This window comes from Pinus tabuliformis, chromosome 3_2 (genome assembly GCF_031772625.1).
Source record: "Pinus tabuliformis cultivar Carrire ecotype Pingquan chromosome 3_2, CPIR1, whole genome shotgun sequence".
Taxonomy (NCBI): Eukaryota; Viridiplantae; Streptophyta; class Pinopsida; order Pinales; family Pinaceae; genus Pinus; species Pinus tabuliformis.
In genome coordinates this window covers 19,788,982-19,802,545 of record NC_142302.1, presented here as the reverse complement: position 1 = coordinate 19,802,545, position 13,564 = coordinate 19,788,982, and the positions used below count along the sequence as shown (strand labels likewise).

Here is a 13,564-nt window from a genome sequence, read left to right as displayed (position 1 = left end):
GTTTGGGCTATGTCCACGGAGAAACTACCAATCCTTCCTTTTATATTATCCAACAAAATGAAGAGATACAACCTATATCAGATCTGCTGTAATTCCCTCTTTTATCTCACCCAATCTCCTCCCTATTTCTCGCTCAGAATACAGATCTACATAGCCACAATACAATTCCCTCATATATAGCGAGGGGTTTCCTTCTAGGGCAAAAAACCCTAAATTAAACATAACTTCTACTGTTAGATTTATGCCTAATGAACAGCCCAGATTGACTACAAAATTACAACATTTTACAAGGCTATTTTACATCTATTTTTAGCTTTGGGGATGCTTCCCTCGATCCTTCATTAGGGGGGGGGAGGGGGGCTCCAAATAATCGCCATTGCCCCCCTGGACCCCCCTAGCTACGCACATTTATGGGCAGCATTGCTGCCACATTATGAATTGGGATCCAATGCGGAGATACCTCTGAATAAAGAAGATAATCAGGCTCCACACCCAACAACCCCTCCTATGGATCTTCAGGCTCAATCTTCTGGATCTTGGTGGTGGTCACAGTGGCACTGTGCTCCGCGTCAATGATCTACTTCCATTTTTCATTCCCCTTGTCAAGTTCTAACTCAAATTTGGAACATGTGTCTAACTTAGAACCTTCACCTTGGCCACTAGTGATTGCTTGGCCCTACACTCACTTGTGTTGTGAGTGGAGATCTTATGGAACTCACACCACTTTCCCATGTCCTTCTTTATCTTCTTAGTGTTGTTCTTAACTTGTGGCTTCAACAGCTTATCCTAGGTCGCCTTGCCTTGGATTCACCCTTTGCTCTATGGTTTTGGGTCGCCTTTCCCTTGCTTTGAATTCACAGAATGTCTCACTTTTTTTGTTTAAACTTCTGCTCAATATTGATAGTGTATCGGTACGTCATACTGAGAGAGGAGATGTCTAGGAACTCCATGTCATCCTAGATGTACATATGTAGGTAGCCACGGTACTTGAGTACCAAATGTTTCTCAGAATCCTTGATACCCAACTTCGTGCAAAGGGTATGGAAAACATTGGTGAAATCTGGCACATCTTGGTCCCTTCCTTGCTGTAGCGTGGTCCACTTTATGTATTTATCCTCATAGCTCCCTCTAGGGTAGTATTGCTCCTTGAAGGCATCCCGGAATGAATTCCAAGTGGGCGCGGTTGAAAATAGTGAGGGTGTAATTTCATCCTTCTTCTCACAGTAGGTTTCCCACTAGTCCTTGACGTGGGGGGTAGCTTTGAGAAGTGAAAAAGCAATCTTTTCCGAGTTGGAGAAATCATGAACATAACAATATCCTTCTAGCAAATTTAACTATTTATCTATGACGTCTGCATCTATTTAACCCTCAAATATGGGGATGTCAAAGTTAACTTGTACCTTAAAGGGTGTAGTGCTTCTAGAGTAGCTATTGGAAGATGATGCATCACCCTTGGGTAGTCGCTGAAGGATCTGGGCAAAGTTATCCATCATCGAATTCCTCTATTGCTCGAGGGATTCTTCAAGAAAGATTTTGAAAGGATCTCCTACCCCCTCATCTTTCTTCTATTCCACCATGGGATGCCTTCGGGATTTGCGAGGATGGTCTTGCGAAGGTTCAACCAGTTCGAGCCCTAACTACTTATATCTTGACCTCGTTGGGGACATGCAGAGAAAAATAGGGAAAGAGTAGACCGCTCTGATACCACTGATTTGAAATTAAATAGGAATACAACAAATTACAGATATAACCATAAATACATAGATGCAATAGAAATAACACCATTTCATCAATATCAAATATTGAAATATGCTTACAAATATAATGGAAATAAGACTAGCTTGGGTGATGGTAGCTTATCTTTGAGAAGAGATGTGGCGACTACATGCCTCTGAACTATGTTACAATGAGGCTCAAAGGCCTATTTATTATTAAGAAACAATGGTAAACTAAACCCTAAACCAAACCTTGGTATTATTTTTTCCTTTATTAACTTTATTACATGAAATTTTAACTTGGGGATGTTACAGTTGCAGGCCGGGAGTGGTAATGATGGCTACATTGGAAATTCCATTACAGTTAGCCCTAACCTTCTATCTCGTTAGGTCAGGAGTAGGTTGAGGTAAATTTTAGATCTCTAGTCACATTGCATAACCTTGCATTTCACCCTGCTCTAGTCCTTGCATTTGGTGTGTTTGTTTTGTTTGTCTCCCATGCCGCTTTTTAGTTAAGGTTTACTTCCACTATGCTTTTTATTTTGTCTTTTTGTGACGCCTTGTCTTTCTTTTGACTATGCATGAAAATTTTCTCACTTGGCTCAAAATACAATGTGGAAAAACTTGAAAAGGGAAATTGTGATGATGAAGAATGCTTAGCTTATCTGTTATCCTCTTCTCTATCTTGGGTTTACATATCATTAAATTCAATGACGTCTGAATGAACAATATGATCCATTCAAATGGGAAGCTTTTTGTCGAACCATAAATCCCATATCTATTCTAGGATATTCATTCTTTCAATCAATGTTTTAATTTAACAGTGTTCTTCTTGTTGATCCAATCAAGTAGAAGAAGGGAAAGTGGAAAATCAATAACGAGTAAACCGATATTAGAGGTATATATAACCTTCTATGAGGGAACAACCTCTTCTATTCTCAATAAGTCGAGATCCCTCTTCTGCCCCAATGAAATAAATAAGTGCCTAAGCACAATCCTATAAATAAATAAATAAAGGGTGAAAGAAGAGGCTTCATGCACATAGAGGTGAAGCAAGTAACTTTGCCGAGGTATTGTTTAGGCTCACTACCAGTAAATTAATGCTTATGTTCCTATAGTGACTCCGCTAGGGCACTGTCCATGCCTTCTGGTAGTGAAGCAACACCAGAGATGAAAACTAAGACTCTGCTTATCTTAAACTCACAATTTTATATTACCCTTCTCTTGAATCAAAACAATTGTGATTTGGAAATATTTGTGAATGTGTAAAGATGAGAAAAGAATACAGGAGACTATATCCATGACCGGGTCAAATTGGGGATCCAAGGTAATCCATGCGATGAATCAATACTTCCCGAAAGACTGAGGCCTTGCACTTAAGGATAAAACCTAAATAGAGAAGTTAGTGTTTTACTAGTGTGTCTCCAAGTGTTGATCCTGCGATAAACACCATCCAAAATTTTGCCTACATGTGAATTTTGGAGCCTACTGAGGATCTAATGATCTTTCATTCCATAGTCACTTCATGATCTATTAATGTTACGTTAAGTGTTTAAGTGTTCTTCTCAGTTTGTAAGTGTCGAAGTCACTTGCTCACACATGTTAAATTCGTAATAAGTTCATGAACGCATTATTTTGTGCAAGATTGAGCAGACATAACACAGTTCATCAAGAATGCCTTTGCAATGTTCAACCTATATCAAAAATCATTTCACACTTTCATTAATAGTCTCTCACTTTTGGTTATGATTACACTTATATTTCGGTGAGCTTTTCCAACTATCACTTTTGCGCAGCTTTGCTTTCGCAAGTGTCTCTTTCATGTTTACAACTGTCAATTTTTTTGTTTTCACTTTAATAAGTGTCATTTTCATTTTATCTTCACTTTGGAACATGTCACTTTCAATGTCATTCGCATTTGCAAGTGTTGTTTTCACTTTTCTCTTACTATCACAAGTGTTGTCTCCTGGGCATGGGAAGTGTTGCACAATGCAGAAGCAGAGTCATGGTTCATTTCAGGAGGAAAATTTAGTAAAAATGGGTCCTATCTATCATATAGATGCGTATTAGATGCATTCCCAAAGTTTCGTGCACCTTCACCCTAGTTTCATCATTGCCATTTTAAATTACATCCTAAGTGTTGCACTTGGAGGAGGTTTTTGTATTGCCATTGCATTGGGGGGATTATGTTGTTCTTGTGTACTGAGTGTTAAATGTTGTGTCATTAATTATTCTGAGTGTGTGTGATCATTCATAAGTTCAATCTTGGTCTCACTTCTACCTCATTGATCCCACACTGGAAAGTTCCTGCTCGATCAACTTGACCTCACTCAACCTCCTAGAACTGTGCATTACACAATTTCAACCCTCAAGCTAATCCCTTGCCTCTTGGAATTGTGTAATGCGCAGTTCCTGCCTCTAAGGACCATTCATTGTGTATTCTCAGTGCTCAACCTTAACCTATTGACCTCCATAACTATGCAATTTACCCTTCTAGTTAGTCTCTTTCTGCACATTGCACAGTGGCAAGGCTCAAGCTCTCCTTCCCTCCCTAAGCTATGAAATTTCACAATCCCTAGGAATTTATCTTTCCTCTACTATGCATTAAGAAACTTTAAGGCTTAATAATACCTCATTAAGCTCCTCAACTATGTAGTAATCTTGCCAAGCCTCCAAAACCACGCATTGTGTAGTGTCAAGCTTCATTCCATCACTCTTGGCCTATACAACTGTGAAATCCACAATCCCCAAGTCTTCTTCCTTGTCTAGTGCCTAGTCACAACTCAATCAATAATTTTCATGAGGCAAGCTATATTATGATATTTCTGGAATGATATCATCTTGTCATGAGTGGATTCCACTTGCAGGTACTATATCTTAGATGACATGATGATGCTAGGAGAGGTAGAGAAAGAGATCATATGAGAAGACACTTGTGAAGATGAAACCATAAAGAAGTCATCAAGAAAGAAGATGAAGTGACACTATCTTACCACATAATATCAAAGATATAGATCACATGAAATCTCCATATCAATCAGCCCCTTGGAGGATGAAGATGAAACACATGCAATATCCATCATGAATATGAAAATAAAGCAACAAAAGGAGTAGCTTGGCAATGCTATATCATCATGAAATTCCATGTCATCATTTTCTGGTGTGACAACCTTGGTCAAAATTGCATGCAAAATTTAATAAAGGAAAAAATAAGACCAAGGTCATGGGACATGTATTCCAAGTTGAATGGTGACCAAAACATCCTAGTGGGTGTTCATTTATGTTATTATGGCTAAGGAAATTGGAAAATGAAATGGAAAAGGATTTGAAAAGGAAAAATGGCATTTTTGGCACATTTATTTATGAAAATATTGGAAATTAGGAGAAAAGGAAGGTGAAAGGTCACAGGTTGAATGTGAGGAGGAAAGTGAAGAAAAATAATGGAAAATGAAGAAAATAGAGGCCTCATTGATAAAAGGCTTCTGAGGATCAATGGGCAGGCTTGATCAATGTAACCTTTTGTCAGTTCAATTTTCGAGCTCTCTCATTATTCTCTCTCTCTCACACTCTTGGACACTTAGAGTTTTCTTGGAGAATTCTAGATTTGGAGCAAGGAATGGAAAAGAAAGAAAAGGAAGGACAAAGAAAAGAAAGAAAAGAAAAGAGAAAGCAAGGAAGAGAGAGTAGGATCAAGCAAATTCAACAAGAATACTTGCAGGTAACATATTGCATGTGTGATTTCCTAGCTGATTTTGACATGCATGTCTTTGTATGTTGGTATTTGGTTCTCTGGCTATTGGTGGCATGGTCTTATCAGGTTATGACAGTGGTTTTCAGCCTTGCCTTGCCTTTTTCTAGATAGCCATGGTGTGATGGGATTGTTTCTCGATTTTGAGCTTTGGAATTCCTAGATGGTTTCGGAATGCGAGGTGGAGGTGGTCTCAGGAAAATTGCCAAAATCCTAGGAATCCCTTGACCGGTTTTGGTAGGATATACGATAAGGCTTGAGGGTGGAGTATCAGTTTAGGGCCTATTGATATGGTGTTGATTGCAATAAATCTTTAGAGACAAGGAGACAAAAAATTCCTCAAGGATAGTGATGGAGTCCAAAGGCATTCCAAGATCGGTTTGGTTTTGTGATTGTGGTGCCATGTCTATGGTCGAGTGGTACGTGGAAGTCCCGAACTTGGTTGGCTCTTGCCTATGTTTAATAAAAGCTAAGTTCTCTTGCTTTTTCACTTATTATTATTTGGCCTTAATGGTTGTTATCGCATTGTAATTTACATAGTTTAATGTTGGTTATAAGCATGGTGGTATGACTGGTTATAGTCATGGTTATTTCATGTATTTACTTGTAACTAAAAGGATAATGGATGAAATTCCTAATTGATGTCAAAATAATTAAGAGGCTAGTGATCCTTCTTGTCAAGTCTCATATGATTTATCATTCATTGATGCTCTATCTTGTATTCATGTCCTATAGATTTGATTGATTCCAAGTGTTTGATAGAATGTCAGTCCTAGTTGGGGATGGACAAGCCTAGTCCTTGAGCCAGTTTTTGGCTTACAAGTCTTGTTGTCATGTAAATTATGGATTCTGAAATCTACATGGGTTTTTGTGCAGTGACCAGTATTCTGAGCTTGAAAAGTGGCACAAATCGCGGAGTTGCAGGCACAACACTGGGGAACAAAGTCCTTGGAAGCTCCCTTTCCCTTGCCGTGTGAGATTCTAGAGCCTCGTAGATGCACCCTTATCCATATCAAGGGAGCGTACATTGTTTTTATGCACTAAAAATTCAGTTGGTATTAGGGGCTAGTTACCTGAGTGGTTGGGATGGCTCCTGGGAGTTCTGTTGTTGATGTGGAAGGTTTGTTTAGTGTGTTTCCACCGATTCCACGTCCTTAAGGTGACTTAGGAGGTCGAGTATTATCATAGTAGCCCCTCATCTCATGTTTACCCTGGGTTGGTTGGTTACTTGGGTAGATATGAGGGGATGCATGTTACAAGGTGGTATTAGAGTGGGTTCCATTCTCTTTGGGGAATGTCTAGTTTCTATTCTTTTTGGGTGATATCTGATATCATAGATTGGTATTAGAGCATGGTTCAACCCTTGGACTGGATGAGCGGTGTGTTGGTTATGCATTCATGTCAGTTGCATATGTGTTCCTTATGCTTGTAATGTGTTCCTTATGGTTCAACCCTTGGATTGGATGAGCGGTGTGTTGGTTATGCATTCATGTTGGTTACATATGTTCACTTGGAAGCATTGGAAACCTATGGGGATGGAGTCATGGTGTCTATTTCTAGTCTTGTGCTTTTGGTATTTTGTGATTTTTTGATCTTGATTTTCAGTTTTGTTTATGTCTGGTGCAAGGCCTTACCACTTTGTTGTGGTGTCGTGTTGTTATTCATTTTCATGGTCATCTTCTTGTTTGCTTCTTGTGCTTACCTTTTACGTTTTGAGTCTTGGGAATTGGTTGGGAAAGAGGAAGGTTAATGGAGCTGGAGAGAAGCTAAATGAAACACATAAGGTAATATGAGACTTAGATTAATCTTAGTGCATGAGTAAAGGGAGCTTGAAGGAAAGAATATGACAATAAATTGGATTGGTTTGGTCCATTGGGATAATGGGCGGTGGAAGGATAGTCATGAGAAAGGTAACAAGAAAGGTAAAGTAAATGGGATTAAGGTAACAAATGCCTTGGCTACCTTGGGAACTGTTGTTATCAATGTTGTGCAGGAATAAAGGAAGTTCTCTTAACCTTTACCTTGAGATCTAGTAATTATGTTGTGATCATGATTACTTTATGCCAATTTTATGTGCATATATGTAGGTATGTACGTTGTTATCTAATAGGGTCATTAGGGATCATGATGTTTACGCCGTAAGGCGTTTCCCTCTGAGATCAACTTCCCTCTCTGCCTACCTGTCATCTTGTAAGCCACAGGATTATATGTTAGACGATTGCAACCATTTCAGCCGTTGATCGGGGTTGCCCAAACGGTTTGGGCGTTTCATCGAATAGTTTCATCCGGGCAGCAGGGTTTGTACCTCAGATCAAACGCTTGCCCTCGCTCTGGATTTGGTTTCATCGCTCTGGATTTGGTTTCAGGCTCCCTGTTCTTGCCGGTCTTCGTATTTTTCCTCTGGGTAATTATTCCACTGGATCATAGGCTGCTGGATCATGCCATCAAAGGCGGCGCCATCAGATGCGATGTGCAGCAGATCAGGTCTCTGAATGCGAGTGCAGGAACAGAGCTTTCCAGGGAGACTCCACAGGTTGGGAGCACTGATCAACTAAAAATAGCCCTAAAAAATTCCTTACAAGGTTAGCTTATTCTTACATGGGTATGTTATGCTTTCTGTTATTGAATTTGGGGTCCTTATTGCATTTTGGATGATAACAGTAATTCGGAGCTGAAGGATTTAAGCCTTTTCTGAAAGTAAATTGCTGATTGCCCGTTTGGGTTTTGTGAATGTCAATGCAAGACCTGAACAGGGGTGTTTTCGGCGTTCCAGTGGCTAAAAGGAACGAAATAGAGAAGCTTCTAATGCTGCTTGAAGAACAAAACCCTGTACACAATCCTACTGAAAATCTCCAAATGGTAAATGCGTTTGTATTTCAATGTGACACCTTCATTTCACATGAATCTAGTTGCAGGATTCCACGTCGATTCCTTCACCGCGTAGCCTCCGACCAACCATGCCTGCAACTTGAATTCTCTCTATATATATATCTATAATTTCTTTGCATATTCAATGTGGTTTTCGTAGGCTCAGTGCAAATATCCATTGCCTCTGTAATTGCGAATTCTGTGATATGAATATGATGGAACAATCAACAACTCAATTCGATTGTCTGCTCTTCGGTACTTTTGGCATGAATTCAGAAGAAATCCTGGATTCTGTTTCAATTTGAACTTTTCGCATATCTTTAATTGCATTTATCATGAACATTTTGCCAGAAATTCCAAAGTTATTTTGACGCTCTGTTTTATTTTTGTCACAGATTTGGATGATACTCTGTATCCTTCCAGTACAGGCATTGCCACAGCCTGCCGCAAGAATATTGATGGTGTGCTGTGAATTATGTCCCGTATTAAGTTTTACATACAGATTATTTTTTCCTTCCTCTATTAGAATTCAATTAGTTTTTTCTCCCTGGGTGTTGTTTCATGGATTTGATTAATGTTGTTCCAGAGTTTCTTGCACAAGTTTTCGGATTCAACAGAGAAATTGTTTCCAGCCTCCGTACAGAATTTTATAAAACCAATGGGAGCACTCTGGCTGGGCTGAGAGTAAGATTTCCCGCCTTCCATATTCAATCTGCAAGAAAAAATCAATTCTTATTCACTCCCCTTTAAGCATCACCATGTGACAACTTCATAGAGCAGAACAGAGGTATCATTGCTTGGAGGATTTAGGCTGTTTGACTGTGACTAATAACTGTTGTTTAAAGTTGCAGAAACTGGGTTATGAGGTTGATGCAGATGAATATCACAGGTGCAATTCTATTTTGTTTGTGCTGTGAATGATTGTTTCTGTCACATTTTTCCATTCCTACAATGAGCAAAAAAGAAAATCAATATAGAGTGCTGTGAGAGACCTATTTCAGAAAAATAGAAATAGCTTTTCAGCTTTTGTATTTAATTTTCCATGACATTCATGCTTAAATTGTATCACTAAGCATCATGGCTTAGTGAGGAGATTCACCTCTATTTCTCCCCTGAGATAATTGAAATTTATCTGGCTAGGTGCATATGCTTTATTGGCATTTTATCAAAAGGAAAATCTTATACATGTGTAATTTTCATAATTTCTAGATTTGTGCATGGGAACTTGCCATATGAAGTCATTGAACCAGACCCTGCACTGAGAAGCGTTTTGATGAGCATGCCTCAAAGGAAATTGGTAAGTATTTGGTAATGAGTTGCATAAATTCAATTTTTAGGTCAACTTCAATAGAATTTAAAGCCTTACAAGCACAAACACAATTCTATAAGGTTGCTTCCCCTGTGGATAGTTGAAAGAGATCATGAAAAATACAATAGTTGGCATTATTTCTCTAAGAATAAAATGAAATGAATGCAACCATAACTATTGTTTGGAGATATCTTATGTGCAGATATTTACAAATTCAGATAAGACTCATGCATGTAAAGTCCTAAAAAGACTAGGCTTGGAAGACTGTTTTGAGGATGTCATATGTTTTGAGAGCCTTAATATGGCTTATCCTTTTAATCAACAAACTGATGAATGCAAACCCAATACTTCTCCTGTTTTTATCAAGCCCTCAATTGAAGCCATGAAGCGTGCACTCACAATTGCAAATGCAGATCCACCAAGAACAGTAAGTTTCCAGCGTTTGTCTTTAATTTGTTTACATATTTTTACAGTGATCCTTCTTCGAACTCTTCTGCAGCTCTTCTTTGATGACAATGTCCGAAACATAGCAGGAGCAAAAGCAACAGGCCTTAATACAGTTCTGGTAAGCCCTCAAATGACCCTCAGAAATTACTAGTACATGTCATAATTTTATCAAATTGCAGGAAACTTTATAATTCTTTGTGACATAGTGGGAAAGGTTTAAGATGGAATTTATTCGTTACAGAAAAATAGTGGGGGAAAGAGAGTTCTGTGTTGTAAATTGTGAAAATTGTTTTAATAGTTTTGACCATTGGACTCGAAAACTCCTGTTCGTAGTCAAATTTCTTTTGAATCTGAGAGAAGTAAAAAGATTACTTGAAAGTCTAGATTATCATTCTTGGTGGCTTGATATTTATTGGTTTCTTACTTAATTTGGTATGTTGTTTGGGAAGGTGGGCAGCTCTGTAAAATCTGAGGAAGCTGATTATTCCCTAGAAAGTATTCATAATGTGAGGGAGGCAATTCCTGAAATTTGGAAGGAGACAACCAAATACATGGGCCATGATAGAGATGACAACTTTGACTTTTCAATTGTTAATGTGAATTCCATTGAAGAAACTCCTATTGAGGGTTAACTAGCCAAACATTCTGAAAAAATTTATCATTGAATGGAAAATGATAAAATATTCACATTTAAATAAGCTTGTAGAGTTTGTTAATTTCTACATTCAGGTCACTTGGATTGAATCCCACAACGGTTTCACAATCAAATGACCTTCTACTATGATCACTTATTGTACAAGTATGATCTAGGAAGCAATTCTCTTTGATACATTTGCAGATTTTTATGGGTCTTCTTGCAGAACCCAAAGGGCTTTAAACGCTTGTTCAATTCTGTGGCCAAGGAATCCACTACCATTGCTTCCAATTCCTTCTGCATGGACATAAAGTGTGCCCTTTCTGCCATGTTGCTAAGAACTACTGGATAAAAATGCCAAACCACAACACTGAGGGCCTGCATGCTGGTTAAACTTAAAAGCCTGAGGAAAGGTAGAGATTTGGCTGACAAGACTTCTTTGGAGACAATCAATTGTGAAAATGACCATCCAATTAATGAGAGAGAAATTTTCTACTTGAGTTCAACCCAGATTAATTCCCTTTCCCTTGCAACGGAATGCTGATCTAGAAAGCATCAACAAAATACAAATGAGAGGAGAAGGAAACAATCAAAATCCAGCAGTGCTTGGAATGCAATCCGTCATTTGCAAGGGAAGCAATAATGCTTTTCTTCAGATTGTAGGTTGCTGAGAAGAAGAGAGCAATAACATTTATTTTTGCAGATTCTGCACTTCTTTCATCCTATTAAAGCAGCAAAAAAATTAATTATCGTTTTACATTTTAAGAATAAGATATTTGGAACCCTTTCATATGATAGGTGTAATGTCTTTCAACATGCATTAGGGTTTGTAAGTTTGAGAAATTTCAATGGGCATATGCTAAAATCGGATCCTCTGTTTATTCTGATAACTAGATAAATATGTGTATGCTATTTCTAAACAAAGACGGAATTTAATACTTACAATTACCATCGTTCTTTGGTTTTGAACTCTTATCAAAGGAAAATTCAATCAATCCATATTCCTCGATCCCACTAAATCTTGTTTTAGATGTTGAGGATTGCTAATTTATTTGTTTTCACAATTGCAGCTGTAAATGCTGATGGCTTCTTAGCACGGGATATAACATTCGAAAATGCAGCAGGGCCAGGTAGTCAACAAGCGGTAGCCCTAAGAGTAGATAGTAATCACTCTGCCTTCTACATAGGAAAGGTTATTTCATTAACATTTAAAGTAGTAGCACATGATATTAATCAAAATTCAACAATTGCATTCACACTTACATAGTTTTTTAATGTTGTTTTGAATGAAAATACTAAGTTTTCATGGTTTCTTCATAAATAAGTGTAATTTGCACAAATTCATGGTTACGTTTCTGTGTTATATGAAAGCTCAATCTATTCTATTTTGAATTTGGAATCAGGAGCCAAGTCGGCACTTCTAATACCAACTTCAATGGACATGCACAAACTATGAAAGTTGAAGAAAGCTATATAACTTCCGAGGTGGGTGTTCTTGTTTTTGTGATGCAGCAGAAAAGGAGCAGAAAAGGATCAATCCAGAAACCAAAAAGACTCAACAACACTGCAGAATACCAACTTCAATGGACATGCACAAACTATGAAAGTTGAAGAAAGCTATATAACTTCCGAGGTGGGTGTTCTTGTTTCTGTGATGCAGCAGAAAAGGAGCAGAAAAGGATCAATCCAGAAACCAAAAAGACTCAACAACACTGCAGCTGCTTGTTCCCAAATAGGGGGCTTATCTCCAAATTTTGTTTTCCCTTTCATCCATTTCTCTTCTCTAATTGCAGGGGTGTCACTAAACTGAACAAGGTACTCAATTTATATCGTGTTAAGAGGAGCCATTCTTTATTTATTTGTGGGATCGAACATATGACCTTTCCCCAATAAATAACTTATCCTGCCTGGCTTATCAGTTATCAGTCATAGTTAAGACCGATTTTATGAGTTTATGAAACATCGTTCAGATGAATTTTTAGGAGTATTACATAATGTGCAAATTTTGCATTGCAGTCACACTTCGTGTTTTTTAATCTTTCCTGTGAATTGGATCTGAATCACATTGAAACAAGTACAACAGGGGTTGTATTTAAAACCAATAAGATTCACTCAAACAAAACTCAGAGAATATGTCAAGCATCAATAGTTCTAGTTTTCTTATCAAATTTCAAAATAGAACAAATTTTACCACAAGAGAGCTCATTCCAAATTGATATTCCAAATTGATATGGTTCAGAAAAGGGCACGCCATCCCATCCCTCTTCCCATCCCTTCCCTTTCCATTTGAGCAAAACAAAGATATATTTTTATATCATCTGTGGCCATGCATTTTTTACCACAAGAAAGCTCATTCCAAATTGATATGGTTCAAAAAAGGGCACACCATCCCATTCCTTCCCTTTCCCTCCGAGCAAAACAAAGATATATTTTTATATCATCTGTGGCCTTGCATTTTTCAACAGCTTCTCTGATGCAAACAATACATAGAATATAACAGATGGACAGTTCTCATGCCTCTAATCTTAAGAAAATATTTCTACCGTAACAAGTATCACTCCATGAATATGGTGGAGAAGCAATTAATTTTTTCATTTGTTCACCCATCAAAATCAGTTTGTAATGACATCCACGTTGCAGAATGCTTTGTCACCTCTGCATTAATCAGCAAACAGAGAATGAGATTAGCTCTTGAGAATTGGAAATCATAATCAATTCAAGGTGAATTTCAAAGATTAAAGAAAATTCTAACATAAAAACCATGTTGTGATCATTATAACAAACCTATACATGTAGATGTCCTTCCAATGGTTCAATTGTCGGTTGCAAAGAAAGCATGCTCT

At 37.9% G+C, this 13,564-nt stretch overlaps 1 protein-coding gene across 18 annotated transcripts; it reads left to right on the top strand.

Moving 5' to 3' along the window:
• The first annotated feature begins 7,617 nt into the window (after nucleotides 1-7,617).
• On the top strand, nucleotides 7,618-12,740 carry LOC149179587 (uncharacterized protein C24B11.05-like). Of its 18 annotated transcripts, none has more exons than XR_016256863.1 (11): nucleotides 7,671-8,045; nucleotides 8,217-8,322; nucleotides 8,492-8,586; nucleotides 8,727-8,792; nucleotides 8,918-9,015; nucleotides 9,177-9,220; nucleotides 9,541-9,628; nucleotides 9,843-10,067; nucleotides 10,140-10,205; nucleotides 11,792-11,851; nucleotides 12,237-12,740. XR_016256863.1 is itself a non-coding variant. In XM_089415721.1 (10 exons), the coding sequence occupies exons 3-10, from the start codon at nucleotides 8,538-8,540 to the stop codon at nucleotides 10,717-10,719; spliced, it is 654 nt and encodes a 217-aa protein (XP_089271847.1). In that variant the 5' UTR covers nucleotides 7,621-8,045; nucleotides 8,217-8,322; nucleotides 8,492-8,537; the 3' UTR covers nucleotides 10,720-11,850. The 18 variants fall into 18 exon arrangements, 9 of the variants coding, with proteins under 9 accessions (XP_089271848.1, XP_089271847.1, XP_089271845.1 ...); XR_016256861.1 differs by having other exon boundaries at nucleotides 12,125-12,740; XR_016256862.1 differs by having other exon boundaries at nucleotides 11,792-11,913; nucleotides 12,125-12,740.
• The last annotated feature ends 824 nt before the right edge of the window (nucleotides 12,741-13,564 follow it).

What these genes read in the sequence shown, in the direction of transcription:
- LOC149179587 (XM_089415714.1), top strand. Translation starts at nt 8,538, where the DNA reads ATGAATATGATGGAACAATCAACAACTCAATTCGATTGTCTGCTCTTC. An exon ending in ATTCGATTGTCTGCTCTTCG is followed by an intron (nt 8,587 to 8,726) that starts GTACTTTTGGCA and finishes TTTTTGTCACAG; the next exon opens with ATTTGGATGATACTCTGTAT. An exon ending in CAGGCCTTAATACAGTTCTG is followed by an intron (nt 10,206 to 10,536) that starts GTAAGCCCTCAA and finishes TTGTTTGGGAAG; the next exon opens with GTGGGCAGCTCTGTAAAATC.